Source organism: Schistocerca americana, chromosome 3 (genome assembly GCF_021461395.2).
Source record: "Schistocerca americana isolate TAMUIC-IGC-003095 chromosome 3, iqSchAmer2.1, whole genome shotgun sequence".
Classification (NCBI taxonomy): domain Eukaryota; kingdom Metazoa; phylum Arthropoda; class Insecta; order Orthoptera; family Acrididae; genus Schistocerca; species Schistocerca americana.
The window spans coordinates 990,765,831-990,778,760 of record NC_060121.1 but is presented as its reverse complement, the minus strand read 5'-3'; the positions used below and the strand labels follow the sequence as shown (position 1 = coordinate 990,778,760).

General features: G+C 44.5%; 1 protein-coding gene across 1 annotated transcript in view; it reads left to right on the top strand.

Moving 5' to 3' along the window:
• LOC124606918 (neprilysin-4-like) overlaps positions 1-12,930 on the top strand; it is a 734,039-nt gene that overhangs the window by 683,952 nt on the left and 37,157 nt on the right. Inside the window, exon 11 of the mRNA XM_047139027.1 lies at positions 5,278-5,395. Coding sequence (XP_046994983.1) covers positions 5,278-5,395 — 118 coding nt within the window. The remainder of the gene's footprint in view (positions 1-5,277; positions 5,396-12,930) is intronic.

Below are 12,930 nucleotides of genomic sequence, written 5' to 3'. Positions count from 1 at the left end.
TTACATGATGTATCCATCTAATTTTCACTAATCTTCAGCGTTCATCTGTAGAACCACATTTCAAAAGTTTCTATTCTCTTCAAGCGTGAACTGCTGTTTATTGCCCATATTTCGCTACCATACGATGCTGTAGTCCAGACAAATACCTTCACGAAAGGCTTCCTAACACTTAAATTGATGTTAGATGTTAGAAAATTCTTGTGTTTCATAAATGCCTCCCTCGCGGTTGTGACTCTACATTTATATCCTTTTTTTTTCACTTTTCTAGACATTCATCTTGTAGCATCTTTTCGAGATTCTATCTACGTCGCTGAACTGCTCTTCCTAGTCGTATGGCGTCTCTGACAGAATTACGATTATACGGAAAATCGTCCCAGCCCCGGCTGTCACTATTTCTTACTTCTCACGACGCTGGCGAAGATAGTGATCGAAAGCTCGAGCGTTTTATTTGAAATGACGAGGCTTGTAAACCGAGAAGAGCTCATTTTCAATTACAATGCCATCGGTAAACATCAAAGGTTTTACTTCTTCTTCCTTAACTTTAACTCCATTCCCAAATTTCTCCTTGTTTCATCGCTGCTTCCTCAACGTACAGACTGAATAACATCGAGGATACGGTGCAAACGTATCTCACTCCCTACTCAACTACTGCTTTCGTTTCATATCCTTCCTATAAATACAGTCCGGTTTTAGTACAGGACGTAGATAACCTTTGACTACCTGTATTTTATCCCTGCTGCCTTAAGATTTTCAAAAAGTGCCTTCCAGTCTCCAAACCTACAAACGCTAAAACCAACGGTTTCTGATGTGAAACCGAAATAAATAATCATTTTTGACACTCGAACAGTTGGTTATGATGGTGGCGTTGATCATGAAAGCATTATTTGGCTGTGCGTCCTGCTGATCGCTAAACGAAAGAGTATGTGCCAGCCGCCATGCAACACAGTAAAACGTGGAACACAGTGGTTTAGGTTGGAGTCTAGACAAGCCACAGCATTTTCAATAGCCTACCACACTCGTCTCGTCATCGGCTAACATGGAGGGCAGGTTCCCATTCAAATTTACCGCTGCCGTCTCGTTAGAATATAAAGTACACTCTGTTAAAAGGTGAAACACGCACTCCACAATTCCCACTAACAGGTGAATCCTCTCGCTGGAGTGGGAGCAAGAGGCCACGGTTCGGAGCACTATGCCCTTCACGGAGACGGGTCAGTGCCACTTTATGCCCTCCCTGCGATGGGAAGTCGGATCACCACAGCCGGACACTTAGTCTCACAGACCGCAACTAGCTTTCCCGCACTCCCAGCCACTCTGCCTTCAATGGCTTATGACTTCGTGGCTTAACAGCGGGCAAATGGCTCGCAATGGAACAGCACATGTTCCCACAATGCTTCCTGGACTGCAATGTATGTCTCCTCATTTCCCTGGATTCCGGAGTGCCCTGGTACCCAGCTGAATGCCATATTGAAGGTTGTAAGGTGGCTATAATTTCGCACCTTACAAGCACTCATCTACATACCTCGCCGTGATTCAAAACCGGAATTAGGTATAGCATGATAGGTTGTACATCATATATATGAATATTTAAAGAAGACTGACATTGTCACGTTCACCTTGTAAATATCTACATCTACATCTACATCTACATACATACTCCGCAAGCCACCTAACGGTGTGTGACGGGGGGTACCCTGAGTATCTCTATCGGTTCTCCCTTCTATTCCAGTACCGTATTGTTCGTGGAAAGAAGGATTGTCAGTATACCTCTGTGTGGGCTCTAATCTCTCTGATTTTATCCTCATGGTCTCTTCGCGAGATATACATATGAGGGAGCAATATACTGCTTGACTCTCCGGTGAAGGTATCTTCTCGAAACTTTAACAAAAGCCCGTACCGAGCTACTGAGCGTCTCTCCTGCAGAGTCTTACACTGGAGTTTATCTATCATCTCCGTAACGCTTTCGCGATTAGTAAATGATCCTGTAACGAAGCGCGCTGCCCTCCGTTGGATCTTCTCTATCTCTTCTATCAACCCTATCTGGTACGGATCCCACACTGCTGAGCAGTATTCAAGCAGTGGGCGAACAAGCGTACTGTAACCTACTTCCTTTGTTTTCGGATTGCATCTCCTTAGGATTCTTCCAATGAATCTCAGTCTGGCATCTGCTTTACCGACGATCAACTTTATATGATCATTCCATTTTAAATCACTCCTCATGCGTACTCCCAGATAATTTATGGAATTAACTGCTTCCAGTTACTGACCTGCTATTTTGTAGCTGAATGATAAGGGATCTTTCTTTCTATGTATTCGCAGCACATTACACTTGTTTACATTGAGATTCAATTGCCATTCCCTGCACCATGCGTCAATTCACTGCAGATCCTCCTGCATTTCAGTACAATTTTCCATTGTTACAACCTCTCGATACACCACAGCATCATCTGCAAAAAGCCTCAGTGAACTTCCGATGCTAACGCTTACTGCATGAACGGTGATGGATTGTCTTTACTATGAAAACGGCGTAATGAATGATTGCCTATACTAGCAGAGGTTGGAACGCCAGTGGAAATGAAAAGGCAGGCATAATCCAGGCCCTGGGTGGAAAAGCCCGCACAGAAGTGCTGGTCCTGCTAAGAACAGGAAGTAGCCCAAGACTGACGGTCGGGGCACCTGGGCGCTGAAGCACAATAGTGGCAGATGGTTAGTATTGTAGCTAGGCCGGAAGAATAACCGGAAACTCTGAAGATCTTGGACGCAGCAGAGAGCAACGAGGAAGCGTTACCTCGGAAATCACGCAGGCTGGGTTATTTCCGAGGATTTACTCGGAGAAGCGTGCATTGTGTGAATTCCTAACTAACGGGGATAGGTATTCCCTCGCAAACTTTCCGTGCTGGACGACAAAAGACTAAAATATGGTTGGTCGGCGTTCGGAAGAATCTGTAGAGAGGGAGAATATTCCGTGGTTTCGAGAATATGACTCGCCTTCTGCAGTTACGAGGAAGAGGGCCTACCTTTGCTGGGAAGCCAGCGATGGAGAGAAAGAGGTCTTCCGTCTTGAGCGCCAGGGCTTAATGGTCGCTTAGTATCAGCTTTTGTTGGTACAGACGGACTTGCTGCCTTTGTTCTCACGAGATTTTATAGGTAGAACGGTTAGGCTCTGTACTGTTGCGAACTTATACGATTCTGGACTTCGCCTCCAGATAGGGAGTCGTCGTTGAGTATGCAGCGTTCAGTGATTGAGAGCACTTCCTCTGCCTGTACTGACGTTGAGATGTTATCTGAACTCCGTCCTTGTGGCTGGGAGTCCGCGTTCCTCGTCTGTAGAAAACAGAGAGGAGAAGACAGTACTAGAGTATACTAGTCAGAGGACAGCCTTTTGCCGTTCTACTGTTTGAAAGAGTTTTTATTTGTGGCTGGAGTTCTTCCATCGTCGCTGACATGTACAAGAACCATCACTCCGACGCACCGGACGCAGGACACAATGTGATGTTGCGAATTGCTTCGGCTTACTGGGGCTATAAAGCTAATCAGCTGTGATCACGTTAGTTTATTTCCACTGAGGTTGCACACCACTGTGGATCATCTTTGAATGTAGTGTCTTCTAGTGTTTGGTACGTAGATGATGTCAGTCATCCCGCGTTATTTATATTAGATTAGATCGCGTAGCTATAAAAGGGGGCAGATTTGGGCAGTTGATCAGTCTCTCTATGTCCATTGGAAACTGATATATAAAAATTTGTAATATATAAAGGGGTTTTAATCTACAGTAAATGTATAAGCAGAAAGAGCATTTATCATTTGTAGTTACTAGTTCCCTTAATCATTCATTTATGTTTATGTTGTAATTTATATGTTAAAGTGCAAGAAGGAGGAGTTAATATCACCATTAAGAGATCCTAAGATCTGCTTCAGGGGGTACTCAGACGGGGCCAGATCTTCATTTTCACGTTCAGTATTTTCCGTTGCGGACATTCATTTTTATACCCGCCTGGAGTAGCATCTTGGAAGGTGTCCTCACTCGGTTGAAGCATTGTATCTGCTTGCGACATCTGTGGATTCGCCTGTAGGTCGCTGAGGCAAAAGGAGCAGTTGAGAAGGTCCTTCCTTCTCTCAGGCTTCACCTGCTTGCAGACTTCAGGGTGGCATGCAGTTCCACGGCAGAGACCATAATTTCGTTTGATAGGTGAAACCACCTCATAAGAAATTCCGTGCAGTCAGTCATGCCTTCTTTTAAATTTTATACATATATAGACTGAAGCGGCGAATGAAAATTTGTACCAAGGCCGGGAATCGAAGCCGGGTCTGCTGCTTACTAACATTAGCCTTAGCCACTACACCACCCTGGCACAGTGGTCCGCACAACTGCACGGATTACCCAGGCACACCTCCCTCGTCGGTCCAAATTCTCACTGCCGCCCCACTCTACGAACCTGCGTAGTAAGTAGGAGACCCAGGTTCGATTCACCGTCTTGGTAGAAATTTTCACTCCCCGCTTCAGTCTGTATACATGATATCATATCTGTATGAGACCACTAAAGCCGCTGAAATTGTGTCATTTCATTCTTTTAGATTATCTGCAAGAAAGTCAAAATTTTTTACATTAAGATAGAAGCGATAAGCAACTTTATAAACGCTCTTTACAAAATTTTCAACAAAAGAAAACAGATGTATTGGTCACTCTACTGTATATGAACGGAATTTGTTGCGTGAGGAAGCACAGCCCCCACATAATCGTTGGCTAAATCTACAGTGTTCCCCACTCTTACCCCCCTCCGCCCTCCCCCCCCCCCCCCTCTCTCTCTCTCTCTCTCTCTATCTATCTATCTATCTATCTATCTCTGCTTCCAGTCCTACAAGGAACGTGCCTTTCTTTTTTTGATGGAGTAATCACTTTAGAAAGCGTTCGTGTTCAGTCCTTACCTGCGGTCACAAAAATACCTTACAGAACTTTTCGTTGCAAAAATGTTCAAATGTGTGTGAAATCTTATGGGACTTAACTGCTAATGTCATCAGTCCCTAAGCTTACGGACTACTTAACCTAAGTTACCCTAAGGACAAACACACACACTCATGCCCGAGGGAGGACTCGAACCTCCGCCGGGACCAGCCGCACAGTCCATGACTGCAGCGCCCAAGACTGCTCGGTTAATCCCGCGCGGCTTTTCGTTGCAATGGAGCCTAGCGCGCGCATTCGCCCCTTGTAAAATCGCTACGCCCCCCAGTTTACTGGACTACAGCGGCTCGCCTGACGCTCGCTTGCCTCGCCTTTTGCAGAGCGCTTCGTGTGGTGGAACGTGTTCTCGACGCTGGCGCCGCTCACTCTGCAGGAGTTCCGAGACCTGGCCTTCCGCTTCAGCCAGCAGGTGTACGGCCTGACCCAGAAGACGGCCCGGTGAGTACCCAGCCACTGTGTTGGCCGTACAAATCCCAGTGTTACTGTGTCACTAACAACTGCCAGGGAAATGTTCACTGATCAGCCAAAATATTACGACAACAGAAGTATGTAAGCGGAGCAGACACGGACTGAGCATCACCCTAGCGAAGACATGGGATGCAAATGGGAAAATGCATAGAGATAAGTGACTGTGACAAAGGGCAGAAAATTATTACGCAGAGCCTGTCAACGAGTGTCTCGAAAACGACGAAGTTGATCGAATGTCCACGTACCACTCTCGTGAGCATGTACAGAAAGAAGTAGAAAGAAAGTGATAATACCAATGGGCGCTAAATGGTACGACCTCCACGACACTTCACAGAACGTGCTGTGGGGCGGCGGGAGGAAATTATTGTTATTATTTAAAATGTAGAATGTAGATGTAGAAAAGATGCATTCCCCGGCCGACGCACCATATGTGGGGCGGCTGGTGGATTTAATGTTATTTAAATGTTCCTATTATTTATGCTGTCTTTTGCCGTTCTCAACACTGGCTCTCTAACTACAATATTGGCAACCAGAAAGTGATTAGCAAAACGTGAAGCCTGTAATTAGAATTCCTAGTGCCCACTTCATCTGAGAAATACACTTATAGCTACAGCTTATAGCTCTGAGTAATTAGGTGATTGTCTGGGATTCATAATCAAAAACGATCCTGTAAAAACGTTCGCTATATTCTGAAAGTCACAGATCAAATAAAAGAATCCACACAATCCAACTACCAGAGCAGTTCAGAGTCTAATGCACTGATGCCGCTATAACTGTTCAAATTAAATGTTTAAGTGAATGCTCGCCATAATTTGATGATAATGTTCATCAAACGCCACGCTAAACAATGGTAGAATGTCTGTCCCGCGACGGCACGTGAAAATACGACATACGCAAACTGAAGATATATCATTAAAGTTAACACTTCACTCGAAATTGATTTCATGGTTACGCGTATCCCGAGTAACTTAATACATACGGCATCCGAGGCTGTTTATAGCAATGATACCGACGCGACGTGACTCCCGGCACAGGTGGTGTGCTATTCAGCGTCTGGAGAGAACTGGGGCCTTGCTTCCTCGCGCAGCGTTCTTATATATAAATCCGCGGTGCGGACGGCTAAGGGAACGCCTGATCAAATCGGCTCTCCCGACTAGCCGCTGGGCTAGTAATGCACCACTTTAAGTTATTGAATAAATCATCGCTTCCTTTGCTGATGACCGATGAAGCTCTCAATTTAAATGTGCATTCAACACACAGGTAAGTAATCATAATAACAGTTTGATGTGACTAAGTAAAATATTTTGGGCGAGAGAATTAATTTAATTACACTACACGCAGTAGACGAGCTCTGAACTTGCCCTTTGGAGATACGCTATCGCTATAGTTTTATAGTTATTCAATTGAAACTTCTCACATCTTTATGATTATAGCGGATCTCCCTTCTAGTTAAACATCCTAGCCTTATTTAATCGCCTACTTAATCTATCTTGCTTCCTTAATTTTTAAGACAAAAACCAGAAAATCATGAATTTCAACTAAAATTTTAATTTGTGAGATTCAAAATACTGTTTCTACCGAATTATTATGAAAAAGGAATCTAAATATAAATTTTTAAGTTTCTAGCTCTTTTCTGTTGCGCCAATGATTTTTACAGAAAAACGTTCAAATTTCGAAAATGGTTAAAGTTGTTGAACTGACATTCAACACATATTGATTTAGTATTACTCCTGACATAAACGTTTCAGGTTATTTACTTGATTTTTAAAGTATTGCGCAACATTTATGACGTCAGAGCTAGTTACAGCGGACTAGGCTGGCACACAATGGAAAGACTGATGAGAATTTTATACAGCGTGAGTAGGCTGCTTTCCTACAGTGCGGCTGAAGGTTTGTCTGCTCTGTAAAGTAGGATAGACCTCTGCCGAAAGAGCACAATGCTGGTACCTGCACAAGTGTTTCGGAGCACACCGTTCATAGCACAGTTTTTAACATTAGACCCTCCCTACGTGTTCACATATTGACCCAACGATTTTGTCAATTACACTATGTGATCATAAGTATCTGGACACATGGCTGAAAATGACTTACAAGTTCGTGGCGCCCTCCATCGGTAATGCTGGAATTCAATATCGTGCTGGCCCACCTTTAGGCTTGATGACAGGTTCCACTCTCGCAGGCATACGTTCAATCAGGTGCTGGAAGGTTTCTTGGGGAATGTCAGACCATTCTTCACGGAGTACTGCGCTGAGGAGAGGTATCGATGTCGGTCGGTGAGGCCTGGCACGAATTCGGCGTTCCAAAACATCCGAAAGGTGCTCTGTAGGATTCAGGTCAGGACTCTGTGCAGGCCAGTACATTACAGGGATGTTAGTGTCGTGTACCACTCCGCCACAGGCCGTGTATTATGAACAGCTGCTCGATCGTGGTGAAAGATGCAATCGCCATCCTCGAATTGCTCTTCAACAGTGGGAAGCAAGAAGGTGCTTAAAACATCAATGTAGGCCTGTGCTGTGATAGTGCCACGCAAAATAACAACGGGTCCAAGCCCCCTCCATGAAAAACACGACCACACCATAACACCACCGCCTCCGAATTTTGCTGTTGGCAATACACACACTGGCAGATGACGTTCGCCGGGCATTCGCCATACCCACACCCTGCCATCGGATCGCCACATTGTGTACCGTGACTCGTCACTCCACACAACGTTTTTCCACTGTTCAATCGTCCAATGTTTACGCTCCTTACACCAAACGAGGCGTTTACCACCGTGATGTGTGGCTTATGAGCAGACGCTCAACCATGAAATCCAAGTTTTTTCACCTCCCGCCTGTCATAGTACTTGCAGTAGATCCTGATCCAGTTTTGAATTTCTATGTGATGGTCTGAACAGATGTCTGCCTATTACACGTTGCGACACTCTTCAACTGTCGGTGGTCTCTGTCAGTGAACAGACGAGGTCGGCCTGTACGCTTTTGCGCTGAACGCGTCCCTTCACGTTTCCACTTGACTATCACACCGGAAACAGTGGACCTAGCGATGTTTAGGAGTGTGTAAATCTCGCGTACAGACGTATGACACAAGTGACACCCAATCACCTGACCACGTTCGAAGTCCGTGAGTTCCGCGGAGCGCCGCATTCTGCTCTCTCACGATGTCTGATGACTACTGAGGTCGCTGATATGGAGTACCTGGCAGTAGGTGGCAGCACAATGCACCTAATGTGAAAAACGTATGTTTTTTGGGGTGTCTGAATTCTTTTGATCATACAGCAGTGGGCACGGGACCATCGACATTAGACAGTCGATCAACGGAAACGTGGCGGCTCTTCGGGTGAATCACATTTTTGCTGCACTAGGTCGATGGTCGTCTCCACAAACGCCGTCACCGAGGTGAAACGCGGCTCGAAACGTGCTTCACGCCACGGCCGCAGGCTGCTGGGAGCAGTACTGTGCTATGGGAGACGTTCTCCTGCGTTCGCACTGGACCTGTGGCAGTAATCGAAGACTTGCGAACAACGTGCATCCCGCCACGCTTGATCTCTTGCCCGACGGCGATGTCATCTTTCAGCAGTGTAATTGTCCGTGTCTCGGAGACAGAACCATGCTACGGTGGTTTCAGAAGCATTATAGTGAACTCACGTTGACATCTCGGTGACCAATTACGTTTGATGTACAATAAATCCTATGGAACCCATCTGGGTCGCTATCGGGCGTCATCACCGTGTCAGCAAACCAGAGGTCCGTTACTTACGCGAATTACATGACGGGTGCGTAGACATCTAATGCCACATATGTCCATAAACCTACCGAGACGCTGATGGAGCCCTGAAACGCAGAATCAGTGATGTATTACGGACCAAAGACGTAGAAACAAGCTCTTAGGCAGGTGGCTGTAATGTTTTGGTTCATCAGTGTACACCTGTACGACTCACCGCGTTGGTAGCTTCGTGCACCACTATGAGCTGAATAAAAAGCAGATTTGACTTTATTTTTAAATACATTTATCTATGTTGTCTTGTACGAGTATTGATCAAGTATGTCTGCAGATAATGAAAATTATTAATACTGCCTAGAGAGACCAGATTTTCTCCCGCGGCTTCGCTCACACACATATAAGAGTACGTCATTTATATTTCACACATATATGAATTCCACATGTATGTAACGTATTTCAAACGTGTTTGTTCACACATTTCATACGTATCTGTAGTGAATTTCACCCTGTAGTTTCATCTGAATTCTGAGGACACTGTGATGCTCTCCGCTGTTTCACTCCCTGCAACTCCAAAGAGGGCGTTAAGTATGACTGTGATACTCAGTCACGTGGCCCCGAAACGCGTTGACAGAATTGTGGGTTCGCCGCAGCGCGCAGTCTCGCGAACTGGTTGACGCACTAAACAACCCAATTTGAGTTTCATACTTTTAAAATACTCCACGTCACATAGTCATATGTGGGAAACCGCCTAAAAACCACATCTAGGCTGGCCAGTACACCAGCCCTCGTCGTTAATCCGCCAGGCGGATTCGATACGCGCCCAGAGCCCTCCTTGAATCCCCGAAACTACGTGCTAACGCGCGCGGCTATCGAGGCAGGTCAACTTACGTCCTACTATTCATGACACTGATATACATTACATCTTCATCACCATCATCATCACCATCATCATCATCCAAAAATTAAACTCTGCCTGTTACTCATAGCGATTAGTCCAAGTCGTTCCATATACTTTTGGATCTTCGTTTTTAACGTCTCCGCCTTTTTTTCTTTAAATGACTTGAAGTCACGTAAAATAACTGAGAAATGAAAATATTAACTTTCGGTAAATTCTGCCTTTGGTACAATTAGCAATGACAGCAACATTAAAGAAAGCTGGGGCCTCTTTTCATGAAACGTAATTTCTTCGATTCTTTTGTTAATGCTTTTACGTAAATTATTAAACATTTTCAGTAGGAATTTTAAGAAGGCTACGGTCCACAGTTAGTTTGGACGGCAGCACTTTTGGTAATCTATAAACTGACCGAGAAATGTAATGGTATTTCCTTCCGGAATGAAATACGTAATTTATAATCGGACTTCGTTAGGTAAAAATGGTTGCAGGTTCTATCGGAATTGCTGCGATTGAAATGGCGCTCGAAAATAACGCGGACCAAAGGAATAGCTTCGGCATTTAGTTACTCCGCAATTATTAATCTAATAAGGAAAGGAATAGTATTTTAAATGAAATAAAAATGAATTTAACAATATATTATCAAAGTAACTGACACACAGAACTTAAATTTGGTCGTCACAGCAACTGATCGATAGTTATGACGGAAAAACAAAAATATGTATGTTGTTTGTGAACATAATACTTTTATATAGTTCCTATACATTTAATTACCCCCTGAATATGATCAAACACTTATTCTCCAGATAATAATTAAAGGTAAACATCCAGTCAGATCAAAGTTAGCGCAATTCACAATCGAGCGAGCTAAGAAAGTGAGCGAGAAAAACAAGCAAAAAATGAGATCAAAAAGTGAGATCGAGGACCTTTGTACATTGGTTTATACAAACCAATTATGTCGACGATTTTTTGTCCATTCAGAGATTACATTTATGGTTATAGCTCTAGTATCTCTGATACAGTTCATACATTCCTAAAGTTTTATAGGTTTCGTTTGCGCAATTAACAGTGTTTGGTTCCACATATTTATATTAATAAAATTCAGAGCAAAGATTTGTTAAGGTCGGCTGTGACGCTACACGTTTGTTTATTCGTGCTGTTGGTTTGTATTTGTGTAGTGGGTACTCTGCCTAGCTGAATAGGCTCTGAAAACCGAATACTGTCTGTCTGACAATAACATCTGCTGCAGAGAAAATGCTGCACCACTCGTCAAGATGAGGAAACTAAGGCTGGTAACTGACAGATGCTACCGACATCACCAGTCTTTTCTGCTGTGGGCATGCCTCCCATACAGGGACATGTCAGACTCTTAATACAACAAACACGGATACACTTCATAATCTAATATTACAGTCAATGATGTTATTTATTATTTCTAATTTAATTTACGCCATATGAACAATTTTCAAAGCTGCCTCTTAAGATTTTCGTTCAGGCCTAGCATTGCCCGCTAAGTGTTGCTCGGGTAAATTTAAACTACACCCACATTGTCTCTATTGGTTGACAAAATTTCGACTCCGCAAAGCCAGCTGAAAACAGAGTTTACCGCATCGTGATATAAGTTTGATTCAACAGCAAAAACCACGATACGAACTATCACCTCCTCTAGTAGGATATGTTCTATTGTCAAGTGCACAGTTTCCCTTTAAACAGCCGGTCATTCGAGTTGTGTGGGCATTGCGCTACGAAACATGGCAACAGCATACTATTTCCGCTAAGACCCTGTTAGCGGCATCAAAGAGGCACCTGTAACAAGTGAGTGCTTGTCAAGCTGAATAGATCTGCTTCCTTTCAATGGAGGAACTCCGCCACAACTCTCTGATAGAATCGCAGCGGATTTTCGAAGTACTTGAGGCGCCGCCTGCCCACGACTTGTTTGCCTCTTACTTTTTATTCATAATTTCCCTCTCTGGACAGGAGAATACTCTCCAGTCCTAACAAACCGCTAAAGCGGTTCATAGTGCACGGGTCCAGTTGCAGGCTGCCTATATAAAGGCTTGCAGTAGAAACAAAAATTTGATTTTCAGTATTTCCTATACAGTGACGCCAAAAAATCGCAACACCAAAAAATAAAAATGTAGATTAATGAAATTTACAGGATACATTTGTCTAATGAGTGCGAGATAAGCCATAGAAAATGTGAAATGTTGGTGCATAAACAACCGGTGTAACCGCCAGAATGTTGAACGCAAGCATACAAAGGTGCATACGTTGTGTTTCACAGGTGCAGGACGTCACATTGTGGGATGGAATTCCATGACTGTTGCACTTGGTCGGTCAGTACAGGGACTGTTAATGCCGTTTGTGGATGACGCTAGAGCTGCGGTCAGATGATATCCCATATGTACTCGATTGGAGACCGATATGGTGAACAAGCAGGCCAAAGTAACACACCGGCATCCTAGAGCGTGTTGGGTTAAAACAGCGGTATGTGGGCGACCGTTATCCTGTTGGAAAATACCCTCTCAAATGCTGTCCGCGAATGGCAGCACAACAGGTCGAATCACCGGATCGGCGTACAAATTTGTAGTCAGGGTGCGCGGGACAAACGCGAAGAGTGCCCCTGCTGTCATATGGAATGATACCCGACACCATTAGCTCTAGGTGTGGGTGGAGGGCGTCTAGCGAGCAGACAGGCTGGTTGCAGATCCTCAACTAGCCTCCTTCTAACTAATACACGGCAACCACTGGCACCGAGGCACAGCCAGCGTTTATCAGAAAACACGACAAATCTGTAGCCTGCCCTGCATCGAGCTCTCGCTTGACACCACTGGAGCCGCGAATGGCGATGGTTTGGGTTCAAAGGAATGCACAGTTCACCAGGTCTGGCTCG